Raw genomic sequence first — 15,806 nt, forward strand, 5'->3', positions numbered from 1 at the left:
TTGATGATAGGTTTTTAATAAAGCCATGCACTGATGCATACTAAGGTACAAGAGTCCTGATGGGAAATAAGCTAAACCTGTGTTTACTTGTGTGGGTTTTTTCCCCAGAGATTTGTTAGAGTTCCCCAGAGAAGATGATGCAGAGCTTGCAATGAAAATCCTGGGTCAGTGGCGTTCCCAAGGCCTGGAAGATGTCCGGCTGGTGAATTACTCCGTTCTGCTTGACCTGCCAGGCCCTTCTTCAAACACAGTAACTCTGCAGAACAGCGGGGAATGCTTTTATCCAAGTGGACAACAGTGCAGCAGAGACCCCAAAACACTTGACAGCCAAGACCTCCTGTACTCATACGCAGCTTATTCTGCCAAAGGAACTCTTGAGGTAATGTGGCCATTTGTCTCTGTCACTTGTGGTGAAATAGTTAGGAAATAACAGCTTTTGCTGAACCTGACTGGAAAATCACACATAGAATCACAGAATTATTTAGGTAGGAAAAGATCATCAAGTCCAATTGAAAATATGCTGAAATGCCCAGCCTTAAAATAAGCATATTTATGTGAATTATGATACGTACTTATCTTAATTAACCTTACAACCTTATATATATGAATACTTCATAGGAGATAGAAATAGATATACACTCACATATATCTATATGAATGTCATTACATAATGTCCGTAATTTTTTTTGTTAAGTATCTGTGTTTATGAACTGGCACGTTTTGCTTGTGTGTAATATCTGGAAGCTGTGTCTAGAGTTTCACTTTATCCTTGCTGATATATGAGTGCTACTACTTTTAGGGATGCGTGTAGGAAGGATAAGATGAGGCTGGTGGGAGTGCTGGGCTAATACCTGGAGCCTCTGAATTATGGCTGTGGATCTCACATAGTTTCTTCTGTGACAATTCAGTTGACACATCTGCTCTGTTTCCTCTTGAAAACACCGATTTGTACTTTTATCTTACTGCAGTTACTCTAGGATGTTTTGTCAGCAAAAAGATTCTACCTATTTGGATTTGTTACTTGCCAAGTGAAATAAGATCTTGGATTATCTTGTTTTTTCCTGTGTACTGTCTTCACTGTCTGTTTTTCTTTAGCTTCTGACTAAATTTTTTGAGAGCTCACAAAGAGGCTATCATTTCTGTTTACCTTCCTAGCTGAGATAGTGTAAATCTTAAAAAATATTTCTGAAATATAAAAATTGCAATTTCACTGCTAATTGCATTATTGTTGTCTTCCTCCTTTTAAAAATATCATATTACTCCACTGATGCTGGGGGATTTCTGTCTTGGCTTCTGTCCTGTTTAAAAGACATGTTTGTTCGTGGCTTAGAACACTTAGAGACTATAAAGGAACAGATTGTGAACATTTTAATATTTTAACATGCCTACTCTCCATGCTGAGTCTTGTTCTGGGGCTCTGTCCACTTCAAATTTTTTGCTGACAAGCAAAATGAAATAGGCAAGAAGAGGTCCTAACTTGCATGATATATGCTTTAACTTTTCCATGTACTAATGAATGTGGTTGCCTTCTCATATCACTTAAAAACTCCATATTTAATATTATTTTCTCATTGTAACTTAGTAAGAGTAACTGTAATCAGAGAGAGGAATGGTTGTGACCTTTGAGGTTTTATTTCATGAATGTCGGTGTGGTGCTAACAAATTCATCAGATTGAAGGAAATCCAATGTTCCGGGAAAAACCACTGCTGTTATTCCCAGCAGCACGTGTTCCACTCCCCATTATGTTCCAGGGCAGTTTTCTCTTATGAGTTCAGCAGAAATGAGGACCATACACACCATCCTCATCACAAGGGCTGGACCTTGGCTTTGGCAAAACTCCAACCTTGCACTGGAGCCAAAGAATGACTCTCTGCATGGTTGTACAGTCAGTTCTTTGAGGCACCTCAGCGCACTTATGAAACTTGAGACGTGGTCTTCAAGAAGTCTACCTGAAATGTCCTTAGATCTAGAGTTTTTGCCTAAAAGGGAAATTTTCCTATTTGTTTAGGCTACAGGTAAGTAGGTAGTGATCTAACCTTCCTGACTTTCAATCCTACACACTAATCTCTACTATTTAAACTAATGGAAGAAGAAAAACTTTAAATGAGAAGTAGCAGGTGGTGGCTGTTGCTGGGCTCAGCCATCAGAAAGTGACTTGATTGCTTGCAGTGGAACTGCAAGTCGCGTATTTTGGATATCCTGCAGTGGTTTGTGATTGCAAAATCATGAGGATTTTCCTGTGAACAGGTATTTTTATAACAGCTACTCATAACCTGAATAATTTTCTTTCAAATGTGGCACATCCTTAGCAGAAAATTCCTATTATGTGTCACTTAATCAGGCTAAATTGCTAATACTGCCTCGATGCTGCTGCTTCATTGTATCTCATTTGTCTGTTTGGTTTGCTAGAAGTTGAAGCAAATAAAACCATTAAGCTATTGCAGTCTGGCTACCAGCAGAGCTACAGCTCCACTTTGATGTTGACAAGGTTATTTGTAGAACAGCAAGACTCATTTTCTTTGACCACCTGTCATGTCCATTCATCATATGGCCATTGTATATGAGCCATCCAATTTGTGCTTTCTGGTAACAGTCTAAACAGCATTTGTGAGTAAAAATGTGAGCATTTGTGATCTGAAATCTACTTCAAAAACCTACTTAGTGCCATTGTGATGGATGGTGCACTTTACTACTTCTCTATATTTCATTGGGCTGTGAAAAGGTGACAGTGTTTACCCATCATGGTGACAGGCAGGGCAGCTTACAGTTCTAGAGAGGGCTGTCGAGTCAGTTTTGAAATAGATATTGCAGCAGTTATGTAAATAATATATTGTAGACTAGGTCAGCCTAAGGAAAGAATGACATACCTGAAATATATTTTTATTAAAACTTAAATATCAGCCACCTTTTATAGAGCTTAAACCTTTTGTCTGCTTGATAAAAACAGGAAAGCTGCTCTGGCCAACAGAGTGCACATATAAATGGAAATTACATTGCTTCAAATTTATGCATTAAAGCAAAATGCATTGTCAGACAGTATCCAGCCGGTCTCCAAGTGAGGGTGGTGTGGTGAATCCAAATGTGCTGCTCCTGCCTCCTGGAGCTTTGGGATCCAGGAGCTGTGGGGGTGTTCTGTCCCTGGGGAGTGGAGGGAGCTGAGATGGGGAACATCAGCAGGAGCTGATGAGAGAGGGCTGTGAACCCCCAAAATAGATGTCCCCTTTCAGTTCCACTCTGTTAAATGGCGTCAGTAGCCCATGTGTGACAGGGGCGTGGTGATCCCTGAGAGCACCAAAGGAGGTGCAGGGGTAAATTTGGGTTTACAGGAGCCTGGGTGGCACTCAGGGCACTGGACAGGTGATTTCAATCAGTTCTGCTGAGTGCAGGAGCTTCTGGAACAAACAGATATTCACAATGTTTGTCTGCTCCCTCCACTGTTTCTTTAGCAACTGGAAATAGTCCTGGCAGATGTAATGGTTGGTGTGCGGGAATAATGTTCAAGGACAGCCTAATTAAAGAAAATGCTCTTTGCTTTGTATTCATGCATTTTCTGAAATTATGTTTGTGTGACCTGAAGTTTTCCTCACTTTCCTTTCACCTTCTATTTATTCATTCTTTATTTTATGGAAGTGCTAAGGAACTTCTGGCGATCCTAAGTCTGCTTTCATACTTCGAACTGAGGTACTTGGTGTCCTCTGCTATACGGCATTGTCTCCACTCTGTTTCTTTTGGAATAAGGCACCAAATCCCTGTTGGTTCCTTTGCTGCCCCTCTCTTCTGGTTTCATATACTGAAAGGACTGTGTTCAGGAGCCAGGAGAGGATGCAAGAGTTGAAGTACTGGCATGTTCTTGAAAAGGAGATGCACATGCAGGCAGGGATTACTTGAGGGTTTATGGACAAAAATGAATTGTGCTCATTTCCAAGGCAGTTCTCCCAACACATGACTATGTCTATTTTACATTTTGGCCACTGCTCTGTCCCCGTCCCCTGACTGCTTTGACTCCTCTGCCGTGTCACCTCACTTCCCTGCCATCATGCACATTCCCAGTTCCTACTGATTTCTTTGTTGCAGTGTCTGCTGATCTGAGGCATTTCTGTTCCCAATCAGCCAGGGGTATCTTTGATGAGTTTTGGAAGGGCTGCAGGGAGCAGACAAGTGGGAATGCTGCTTGCCTGCCTTTACCCACACCATGCAGAAGAGATCCTCTGCATCTGCTGGTCACGTCTCAGTCTGCTCCGGTTCGTTTGTTTTGGTGACATTTTCTCAGCTAAATGAGAACCCAACACAGAGATTAATGCAACCTGAAGCAATCTGGGATGTACAAGCCCATCTGTTAAGCTCACTCAGTCATCTTCTCACCATTCTTCAATCTTGGCAAGAGGGGGAATAAGGGAAGCAGGACTTGGATTTTGCTGTCAGATCCTCTTTCACAAGGAGGGAACTTTGCTCACTTCTTATCCAGTATCCCATTTTCTTATGGCTGTCTTTAGATGTCTCCTTTCCCCATCCATCCCCTTTTTTCCCAGGTTCTTTGCAGGGAGATGGGAGTCTTCCTCTCCTATGCTGCTTGTTCCTCTAAGCTTTCCCACTCCTGCCAGGAGTGTGTCCTACAGTCCCCTCTCCTCTCTGCTCAGGATTACAGGCAGCCCTGTTTGCTGCCACTACTGGCAGCTCTCTTTATTTCCAGCTCTGCACCAAAAGGTCTGGAGTTCCTCTGGAGGGGACAGTGCATCAGGAAGTCCTTGACCCCAAAGCTTGCTTTCATTTGATTCGGTTTCATTGTGCTGCAAATGTGATTAGTGCACTCTTATTATCTTTTCTTTTCCCTCCAGCTAATCAGTGGTAATTTCCTTAACAATATTTCAGAATTAAGATTGGTGTCAGCGGGTTGGTTTTAGAAAATTTTAAAATCTTCCCAGGTTATTTTTATCCCCAGGCAGAATTTCTAAATGAGCCTTCTGCAGCGTGCTCACTCGCACATCTTGAATTCCAAAGGCAAAGAGTGTGTTTAATTTAGATTAAATAATTGCAGCATCCCTTCCTAAGTCTTTCAGTCATTTTTGATGGCACATTGGTGCAAAGCACCAAGCTAGAAGGAATCTTGATACATGTGTGCATTTAATTCTTTTAGGCATGCCAAATTTATTTCATTATTATCTTTATTAACATTTTTAAAGATTTCCTCTCTGAAGAGACATGCACTAGCTAAAATGAATCCCTAGCAACTGAAATCTGTTTTGCAGATGGTTAGGGCTATAGGTTGAATAACACATACACACAAATGAGAAGAATCATGTGATTTTTTGGTAACATTTAGAAGTTTTAGTGCAGCTTTATTTATCTTTTATTTATAGAAGAGTTTCTCCGAAACCTCTTCCACAAATAATCATAATTTAGAACACTGCTCTGCATACCAAGTAGGCACAGCAATTTTTCAAGACAATCTCACTAAGAATATGGATTTTAGAATAGACTTGACCTTTAAGCAGAAAACAACATTCAACATTAACTACAGCATAGCTGCCACTCCATTATAATTACATATAGAAAGCTGTGAAATGCAATGTGAAGGTTATATAACTTAAATTGCAGGCGAGGGCTCCAAAAGTGATCATTGAAGAGATGTCCTGCAGAACATCCTGTCAGTTTTATGGCATATATCACATAACCATTAATAAATACAGTTGTACAGTTCCCTAAAAATAATAGTAGTTCATCATGCACAAAGCCCCGATTAATATTGCTGGGAGATTTTTGTGTCATTGAAGGCAGGGTTTTAAAGATGCAAATGCTGCTGCTGCAGAGCCTTTTGCTGTTTTATAATTGCAAGTCTATGCTGTCCTGATGTTTTACTAATAAAATGTTAGTAATGGCATTTTAGTAATCATACCATTAATAACAAAGGAGATTTTTTAAATGATAAAAAAGCAAAAGGTGAGGCATCTTGATATCTCCAGACATAACAGGTCACTGAGCACTTCCATGTCATTGCACAGAATCAGCTGAAGGCATTTCTTAGTAAAGCCTCTGTACACTATTAGAGAGGGAGCAATGTTGAACCATAACAATTATTTATATTCCAACTACATGGTAAAAACTAAAGGGTGCACACCCTGAGGGCTTGGGAAGAGTATTTGGTGCCTGTTTTAGGTTTTAGTGCAAGCAGAATTCCTATTGAAATAAATGAGAATTATATTATTTCTAAGCAGAGTTAATTTTGTCTGTTAGCAGTCAGTGTGAGAGAATAGCAGTGAAATTTGTGCAATTGCATGGGTCTCCAAGGAATATTTTTCCCTTTAATCTTTGGGGTATAATCAGGGCCACTGAGTTGCCATCACCTCTGCAGTTCAGTGGATACCTGGGTTGGTGGCCACCCAGTCAGGCTTTTTTTCCACCCCCACTCTTATTAATGGTGTTTGGTTCAAACCTCAATACAAATGGACTCAAGTGGAAACCTTTCTGCCAAATCCCAAGTCATGTTTTTCTTAGGTAGTGCCATCTTCTCTCTCTCTGTAACTTCTTCTTCACCTTCTTAGTAAATGTGAACCTACCAATAACATACCTGTGCTTTCTTCTCTGTTTCAGTTTGTAAAGGCAAAATTCTACTCAGAGGAGGAATTTTCAAGTGAAAACCTTCTTGTGCTGTGAGCTCCTGGGATTGGGTTTTAGGGATCTTTTTCTTTTAAATTTCTCCAGCATTCTTGAGGTTTAAAACTGCCTCAAAGGAATCCTGTTTATGCTGAAAAAAGCAAAAATTTCCTTCAACAGAGGGACTATTAAGTAAATATGAGCTTTTAAAAAATTGCTACTATGAGAAAAACATAATAAGAAACAACTACAACTGATATGAGAACAAAATATTTTTGTATTTATATAGTTCTCAATCCTTGTCCCTAAAACTACTTACATAACTTTATAGTTTAAAAAAATGTAGTTTCATGCATGAACAATAAAGAACTGTTGAAAATGCTGCTCCGTTCTCTGATAGTTATGAGTGACTGTAAAATACAATATTGATTAAACTATTGCTGCTTCTCCTTTTTTTAAGTTTGTTTTTCAGGAAGAGAAGCAAGTCCTAAAATCTTTTCAGGAACATTAGCAATAGAAAAGCATCTGTAGTTGAAGGCAGATCCCATTTTACTGAGCATGAACATTGTGTGTCATGGGCACAGGGCTCTGACCCTGGCAGTCTCTGGCATTAGGCATCCATGAGGATATGGGTTACAATTGCTGTAATAAAATAGGTTTTTAAAACGCAAAAAAAAAAAAAAAATCACTTTTCTGCCATACTTCACTTGATTATTTTTTAAATTGGAGGGGAAAAAAATCTAAATAATGGTGGTGTCTTGTGAATTAGAGCTGGCAGCTGAAAATAATCAGCAGCAGTTATTTTAATTTTTAATGCAGTGTGATAAATCTTACCAGTTAAAGCCTCAGCAGTGTTTTATCTTAGGAGTTCTCTCTACCTACCAGTACAACTACTACAGTCAGCATTGGACAATGTTTTGTCAAAATCTTAAAAATTACTCTCTTCTAATGTAGTGATATGAGTTCATTGGATGCTTTTCTATAGGAGCCTCTGTCTCATTGTTAAAATATTTTTTTAATATTTTGCAATGAAAGTAGCACTGAAACTCTAAATCAAGTCTGAAGATTTCTTGTCTCTGTGTTAGGATGTGGTGATATAAAGTCCAAATGTCCTCTGAGGTGAGCACATGAAAGAGTGGAAATAAGTTCTTACTAAAAAAATTAGCATACGGATCCTTGAGAGGTTTCAAATGTAACTTAAACTAAGGATAAAGCTGTCATTATAAGAATAATTTGGTGAGAACTGCAGCTGACTTTTTTGTTACAAAACTTTGGTATTAAAGAGCAAAGGATGTAACTCTCTAGAGAGTGCTTTGAGGAATGCTCTAAACCTGGACACAGCCTTGGTAGTAGGAAAGACCAAAAAAAGAAGACTAGTCTCAGAGAAAACCCTTTGAAGCAAATAACTTTTGAAACCTTTCAGAGCAGAATGGAAAAAAAAATGTGCTTCTGTGATATAGCTGGTTGAAAATATATATATAAGATCTGAATTCTTAAAAATGTAAAAAATAATAAAAAGCTAGGGGAAGAAAAAAAAATAAAAAAGACCCAGGCAGTAGCCATTGGCAAGTGCAAGTTTGGTATCCAGGTGCTGTTGGCAGAAGTGCATTGATTGTGTATGGCAACTGTCAAAATGCCAGAGCCTCTTCACTGGCTGGACTAAAATGTCCTGAGAAAAAGCTTTTGTCCAGAAATTCCCTTTTAAATCTGTTTTGAAATACAGCACTTAAGCCTCCACCTACCAACAGCAATCCCAGGAGAGAAGTATCTCTTTTAAAATAAATAAATAAATAATACTGCAAAGTAAATAAAGCTGAAAATACATTGGTCTTCTCTCTTAGACATCCTTAGGTTTTTATTCTGTCTGATGTGCTGTCTTTCCCACTAAATAGAAATAAATCTCATGTCTAACCTCCTGAAATGAATATTAGTTACAGTGTTTATCTCTTTAATTAAGAAGGCCTTAATGTGAATTAAGTCTGGGCTATATCAGTTTTATTCTCACAATTATTTCTGGTGTTCCTGAGCTCTGCAGTTCAAAGGGAAGGTGCTTCATCAATCCCCAGGTTGTGACTGGCCCTAGAGCAGGTGTGTGTGAGAAAGAAGGTGCTTCGAGGAATTTATCTTCCTTCCACTGAATGATGTTACCATATAGAGTTAGTCCTGTCTGCTGCAAGATTCACTGCCTCTCTCTGGTGCCTTGGAGGGGCAGAAGGGTGAATGAGGATGGAAGAGGTCTGGAGTGGCTACAGCTAAGGGAGAGCAAAGCTGCTCAATATGCAAGAAAGCTCCTGCTGCCTTCTCATCCAAGAGGGATGTATCTCCTGCTGCAGGGCACTGCTTGCCAGGCACGATCTTCACCTGGGGAGTATTTTAAGGTATGAATTAGTAGGAAAATTCTAGAAATTTTACATTGCTGGAAAAAGAATGAATGCATCGGTTTCCTAACAAAATGTTTTGTTCAAGAAAATTTTACCATGTTTTTGTCCATGTTGCCCTTTTACTGCTAGATCTCGTATGTCTTGAGGCTGAAGTAGAGCATTATAATCATGTATAGTCACAAACTGAAATCTAGGGTGAGAAATTGTATCAGTATGGACAGTGTTAGGCTCAGGATTTTACCAACTCTGAATTGAGATCTTTCCCTGATGATCTTATTGCTGCTGTAGGGTTGCTCTGCCTGAAGTAAACTTTCACAGCTGTTCCATTTTCTCTGCAGACTGTGTACGTAACTTGTTGACAGTGTTCGTGGAGTAGGTACCAAAAATGTGGAGATAATTGAAGAAATACTTAGGGAACCCCCTCAGCAGAAGTTAAAAGTAGTGGCATTGCTAACATTGGTGTTAGAACTGTGTGTTCTTTGTCTTGTGTATTGAATTGAGTCTCTTGTGTTTATTAAAGTCAAGGAATGGCACCAATGACTGCAGGAAGATGGATCGTTAGGGAAATCTGGGCTTGAATCAGAATTTATGAGAGCACACACTGAGCTCCCTGTTTCTAGTTTCTTTTTGTTGATTGTTCAGGATCCAGGGCAGGAAGGATCAGAAGAGGTGAAGAGAGGGAATTGAGCACAGATTTCTGTGGTAACTGATAGTTCTCTAACAATGTCCCTGACTGCTTTTATTGGGAATTGAACCATCAAATGGTATTACTACAAAAATACTGAGTGCTTCTGTACTGCTGTGAGAGAGGCTGACCTGAATTCCAGGCTGTGTGGAAGATGAGGGAAGCTCTGTCCATCTCCAGAGCTCTGGATGGGCTGCACTGATGGCAAAGCTTTTGCTTTAAGCAGTAAAATCAATTCTATGATGTCAGGGCGGGTTGATCTTTCCTCTCATCAAGCTGTCCAGATTCCAGAGTCTCTTCAGACTTTCCCATATGTTTTAGATGATGTAAACATTTTTCCATCTTTTCTTTTGAGCTGCCTCTCTACAAGATGAGTGGTTTACTGTGAAACCCTCTAAAAAGAATCGGGTTCTGTCCTTTGCATGGGGTTTCCTCTTTTTCTCCAGGTTTTTCCTTTCCTGCTGTGAAAGCACATGAACCAAGTTCACAAATCTCTATGGGGTTTCTGCCCACACTTAAGAGATGAATGTTCAAAATATCTGTGTGAAATTTGGCCCAGTTCAGGAGAACCTTCCCCCTAGTCTTTGGAAACCCTTGTAATAAAGGTGAACTACTAATTTTGTTATAGGCAAAATTTTCAAAATGAAGGTTAGCTGTCTCTGAAAGAAAAGCCAAATGGTGCTGCCATGTAAAACCTTTACATATCTGGGCAATGTAGGATGCACATCAACTCCAAAATCTTGAGTGCTCTTTTAAAAGCAAAATTTGAAAGCCTGAAACAGAAAGGAACTTTTTCTTCCCTTCAATTTTATTATCTGTGAGACATGAATGACATATTACATGTTTCTTGTGAAATAAGTCTGCTTCTAAAATGTTAGGTGGTTGAAAACCAGAAGAATATTCTTGTTTAATCACAGAGGTGAGCTGTTCTCAGGAACAGCTATATTTCTGTATCTAGATGCTTGTCCTGGTCAATCATTTGGGCCACTTGAATTTGATATTACTCAGGCACATTCCCTGCTTTTATTGGAGTCCTTTTCTTGTCATCTGAATATATTTTTAGAACTTATTTTTCCCTAGTCCTTTTTCTACAGATGTAATTTAGAGACCTATAAATCTGTGCAATGACTCAAAACAACAGAATTCACAGGAGATGGAAAAGATGTCATTTTCCTTTTCACAACTGCATATTTGCTTTTGAAAATTGTTTGCTCAAATGCTGCTTTAACACTCAGATTTGTGTTTGCATCATTACATGGCTGGCCATCTCCCTGATTATGTTGAAGTGGATGATGTTTGGCCAAGAAAGGGCTGTAAGTACTTTGTGAAAGATCATTTATTGTAGCCTAGAAAATAAGAGTTCTCCTCAACATTTTTGAAAGTTCAAGTGTTCTCTTGATGCAGTGGATGACCTCCTCTTGTACATACAAATGAATAGTTTCCTCTTGGAGGTGGATGTCTGGAATTATTGTTATATATGTCTGGAATGTCCCTTTGGTCACTTTGTGTCCCCTGTCCTGGCTGTGTCACCTCCCAGGCACTCCCAGCTTACTTGGAGCAGGGAAAGCAGAAAAGGCCTTGGCTCTGTGCAAGCCCTGCTCAGTAATAACAGAAATCTCCATTATTACCCCTGTGTTCAGCACAAATCCAAAACACAGCCCCATAGCAGCACTGTGGAGAAAATTAATTCTACCCCAGCCAAAACCAGCACAGCTCTGAATCATGAATTCCAGCTTGGAAGACTGAAAATGGTAGGCTGTTTTCTGGACATTTTGTTTTGATGCAGCCAAAGTGACTCAGTTGGACAAAGCTGAAACACCTGTTTCTGAGGAATTAAAATATCAAATGCATTCTAAGTTATAAAATGAAATATTTTGATTTTACTTAGATTCTAAAGCACATGTAGTGTTTCAGTCCAGTTGTACACATTCTGTTTGTGGTGGTGTTTGCATTCACAGGATGCTCTCATGAGCTGATATTTCAGACAGGAGATTTTACTTCTCTGGGCATGTGGGTATAGCTCATATAGCTCACCTGAGGCTCTGAGCAGGTGGAGAGAGCTCCCCCAGCTCAGTTTGGTCCCTCTCCTGCCCAGCTGAGGTGGATCCATCTCTGCCACAGCTGTCCTGCAGGGCCTGGGTGTGGATAAAGTGCTTTTAGACACCTTCTGTGAGCTCCAAGCTTCTTCTCTAAAGGCTTAATGCCTGTAGCTGCTCTAGGAGGGAGTGCCTGGTTTTAATCCAGTGTGATATAAATGACTGAGGGAGGACATTCTGCAGCCTCTGGGTGTCTTGTGTTCGTTCCCTGTGTTTCACAGAAGCCAAGGAAATTTTCACCAAGCCTTGAGAATTTGTTGAATTCAGATACAATGGGAATGGATTCTGACATAAACCCCTTTCCCTGAAAATTTTAAGGCCAAGTTTAAATCACACCATTATAATTTCCTGTGAGCATATGTAGCTTATGATTTATTTTTTTAAGATACTGCATCACAGCTGAGTAATTCTGTTTTGTTTAGTTTATCCTCAGTCTATGTAATTTGTAAATGTATATTTGCATGAATAATTACCTCTGAATAAGCTAAAGCAAGCAGGCTGGCAAATACAGATTACTCTTTTTTCTTAGAAATATGAGTGTATGAGCAATGTGACTCTGTGCTTTAGGGACTAATGCTACTAAATAGCCTTGCAGTTAACTCTTAAAAAGGGGTGGGATATAAACAACATTAAACACATACAAGAAAGAATAAATAGGATTTTAAATTTTGTCACTAGTGAAGCGACAACCAGCACTGCTTAATGAAAGTTTAAAATAATATTTCTGACTGTATTTTAGGCATCTAATGATCTCGTGTCCTTCAGTTTTTTGTACCAAAAGACATTGTTCTTAGAGACTCCCAAAATAAGTAAATGTCAGTTTAATCTATCTGAAAATTACAATGTTTTATGTCAAAAACTCGAAAAGCTAGATTTGTACGTATTATGTAAAATAGAGTAAGAAAGTTAGAAAACAGAAAATATGAAGACAACCTACCCTACTGTGTTGTTTGGATATCTTGCTGGATATGATGAGTTAGGTAAAATTTAAATACTAGTTTTGCTTTTTGGGAAACACAAAGAATATGACTGGGAACATAGTTGGGGGTTATGAAAATTAAAATAAGAAAATATAAAGTGGAAAAAAAAAAGAGAACTGAGTTGCAGCAGTTCAGATTTATTTGGTAACCATAAAATACAGAAGAGCTCTTTTCTGTAGGCTATAAAAAGGCTTCGACCTTGATTCAGTCTCCCTCAGAGTTGATAGGAAAAAAGTCTTGCAATAAACTCTAAGAAGCAGGGAAGCAAACAAGTTTAACCTCAGTGTCTTTCCAAAAATGGTTCTGCAGCAGCAAAGGGAACCTGTGGGAGCAGCTGCAGGAGAGCCCTGTCTGACGGGGCTGTGAGAGCTGGGCAGGTGGCTCCAGGGGGAAGGCTGAACATGAAATGTGTCTGTGACTGACCTCTGTCTGCAAGGCCAAGCTCCATCCAACTGAGGTTAAGGGACATCTCTTTTTTCTCTTGTTTTGGTATAAATTACAGCTTTAGCTGTCACTGTAATGCAGTGTGCAATTTTATGTAATGTAACCTAGACACAAGAACCCTTTCTGACTGTAAGCTGGCACTGTGAGCCACATTGTATTGAAATGCTCCAGAATTCAAGCCTCAACAGAATAAAGTGCTAGCAACCATTAAGAAAAGATGTCATGAATCTGTTTGAGGAGCAGGGCTTGTAGGTAAAACACATAGCTACAAAGACTGAGGTTCTGTGATTTAAATCTTCCCTGACATTCTTGGTCAGAAGCACCTCTTAGTTTTGTAAGAGAAAAATCATCTTCAGTTATTCCAGATTTATAATTATTTACTTTGGGGGCTCAGACAGTCTCTGTCACTTTTCTTGCCTGGAACCAAGGCAAGAAAACTCTGCCAATTTTCTTGCCTGGAACCAAGTTCAAGGAAAAAGGTTGAAAGACAACTTTGGATATTAACATTTCTGTAGAAATACATTAAGTATATAAAAGATAGTTATGGATGGGTATTTTGTCTCTGGTGTGCTCAGCAGGACCCTGGTGGTGGCAATCACAGCTGTGGCTCCCTGATTATTGGAGGATGCTTTTGGCTGGAATGGGAACAGCTCTGGTCAGAAAGCATAACAGAGTTTCCACCAACAAAGGCTTTGGCACAGCTCCCTTATCTCCCCTTCTCTTTCTTCCTTTTCTATAATTTTAAAGATCAGCTAGTTTTATATTTGCAGCTTTCTTCACGTTTGTTGATGTCCAGCTTTGATCTACAACCAGCTTCAGTTTACTTTTATGCTCTGCTGAATGCTGCCTTCAGCCTCAATTTCAGAGCTGTGCAAATAAATTATAGGGATGTGTTTAATTAAAGTTCGTCTCATGTCCTGATTGCAGACTGTTGCCTTCTCAGATACAATTTGCAAATATATTTTGGAGTTTTATTTTAGGCAGGATGACTAGTTGAAGGTTATTTAATTGTGATTGATTGTGCATGGGATGTTTCTGCTGCCTTTAGTTTGTGAACAACCTGAAAATAGTAGCTGAATGTTGAAGGACAAATGAAGGGCATTGGCCTGGATGGAAGGGGATGTAGTGAGTCTGAACAGTTACAGAACTGAGGGTTGATGCTTATAGAATTACATGTGTTCTTTTTGGAGAAATTGTCTTAATTCTAAGGAATGAATAGTATTTATTAACATTAAATATTTAGTTTTCTTCAATACTTGGAGTTTCTTTAGGGAATCTATTTCTGACTCTATTTTCTTTTGATGGGTAGGCAGGAACTGTGAATATGAGAATATGAGGCTTGACTGTGTCATTTTCATACCTGCAGCTTCCACAGGCCTGAGATCCATCATAGTTTGTGCAGAATCTGTTCATTAATATGGGTCAGGAGCTTGATATTTGATAAAATATATTCATAATTTGATATTACTGAGCTGTGGCACTACCAACAGGTAGCATGAAGAGGAGAAGAATTTCACCACAGCCATTCTGTGGTGAAAATTTCATTTCACCACAGCCACGCTGCTTTGGGTTTGTTTTCTGCCAAGCTTTTAAGAGCTCAGTTTAAAAGCTGCTTCCTTATCTGCACTGACTGCATCCTCATTTTGGTAGTTAGAAACATCCCTTCCTGGGTGTGCCACCTTTAAATTTTGTGTTGGGTTTTTGTTTTTTTTTTTTTTTTTTTTTTCCCCTCAGTGATTTCTTCCCTGCATCTTTTTTGCTGCCTTGTGTCTCCCTGGAAAATCAGCCACAATCTGCTTCTCAGGCAGTTTAATACAGATGTATAACGCTGTTATTAAATCCTTCTCCTCAGTCAAGTGGACTGATGAGAATGTGATAAGACAAACATATTTCTGTTATTATTTTCAACCTATTTATCTTATTTTTTTTTAAATTGCCTCAGAATTTGCAAGAAAGCAAGGTTTAAAAATAGTATCCAGCATCTTCAAGACCCCAGCTGCCACCTGCTTCATATGGTTATTCATATTTTTCCTTTGCAAGACCTATTTTCTTCTGTGTCATCCATGACTGGATGAAGTATACTCTTTCATTCTGTTTCATTTTGGAGATAAGTAGAAGAAATTAGGATAAAAATCCCTGACTGTCCTGATTGTGGCATTTTCAGAGTATTTGTCTTTTCTGTTTTGGTGGGGGGGGGATTCTGTTAGAATTTTTAAGATAGAATGTTTACAACTCACTGAGCATCATCTTGGGACTTAGAAAACTAATAAGTCGCCTAACATAAAATAATTACTTTTCCTAAAAATGTTTGTTTTATTACCTATCCCTACTTCATTTCATGCATGGGGGAATACTACTGAACTCCACAATGAACATTACAATTTGCTCCTAAATAGTCATATCTTTCAAACAGCATAGCTTGAAATGATTCGAGGAGTAAGTACCTAATTCAGATGGATAAAACAACTCATTCTTTAGCAGTTTTAGGGTAAGAGGATTTACTGTGGCATAGCTAAACCAAGTAGACAACTGCTCTTTTTCGGCACCTGATAAAAGGATGAGTCCTCTTTTGTTTTTGAGCAGAATTATCTTATCATAGGAAAGCAGTTTATCAAATATGGGTAGTTG

The 15,806-nt window shown here is 39.0% G+C and overlaps 1 protein-coding gene across 1 annotated transcript in view; it reads left to right on the forward strand.

Moving 5' to 3' along the window:
• NAALADL2 (N-acetylated alpha-linked acidic dipeptidase like 2) overlaps positions 1–15,806 on the forward strand; it is a 417,358-nt gene that overhangs the window by 233,448 nt on the left and 168,104 nt on the right. The window contains exon 5 of the mRNA XM_053952318.1: positions 109–379. Within this exon, the coding sequence (XP_053808293.1) occupies positions 109–379 (271 nt within the window). The remainder of the gene's footprint in view (positions 1–108; positions 380–15,806) is intronic.

This window comes from Vidua chalybeata, chromosome 10 (genome assembly GCF_026979565.1).
Source record: "Vidua chalybeata isolate OUT-0048 chromosome 10, bVidCha1 merged haplotype, whole genome shotgun sequence".
In the NCBI taxonomy this organism is placed as follows: Eukaryota; Metazoa; Chordata; class Aves; order Passeriformes; family Viduidae; genus Vidua; species Vidua chalybeata.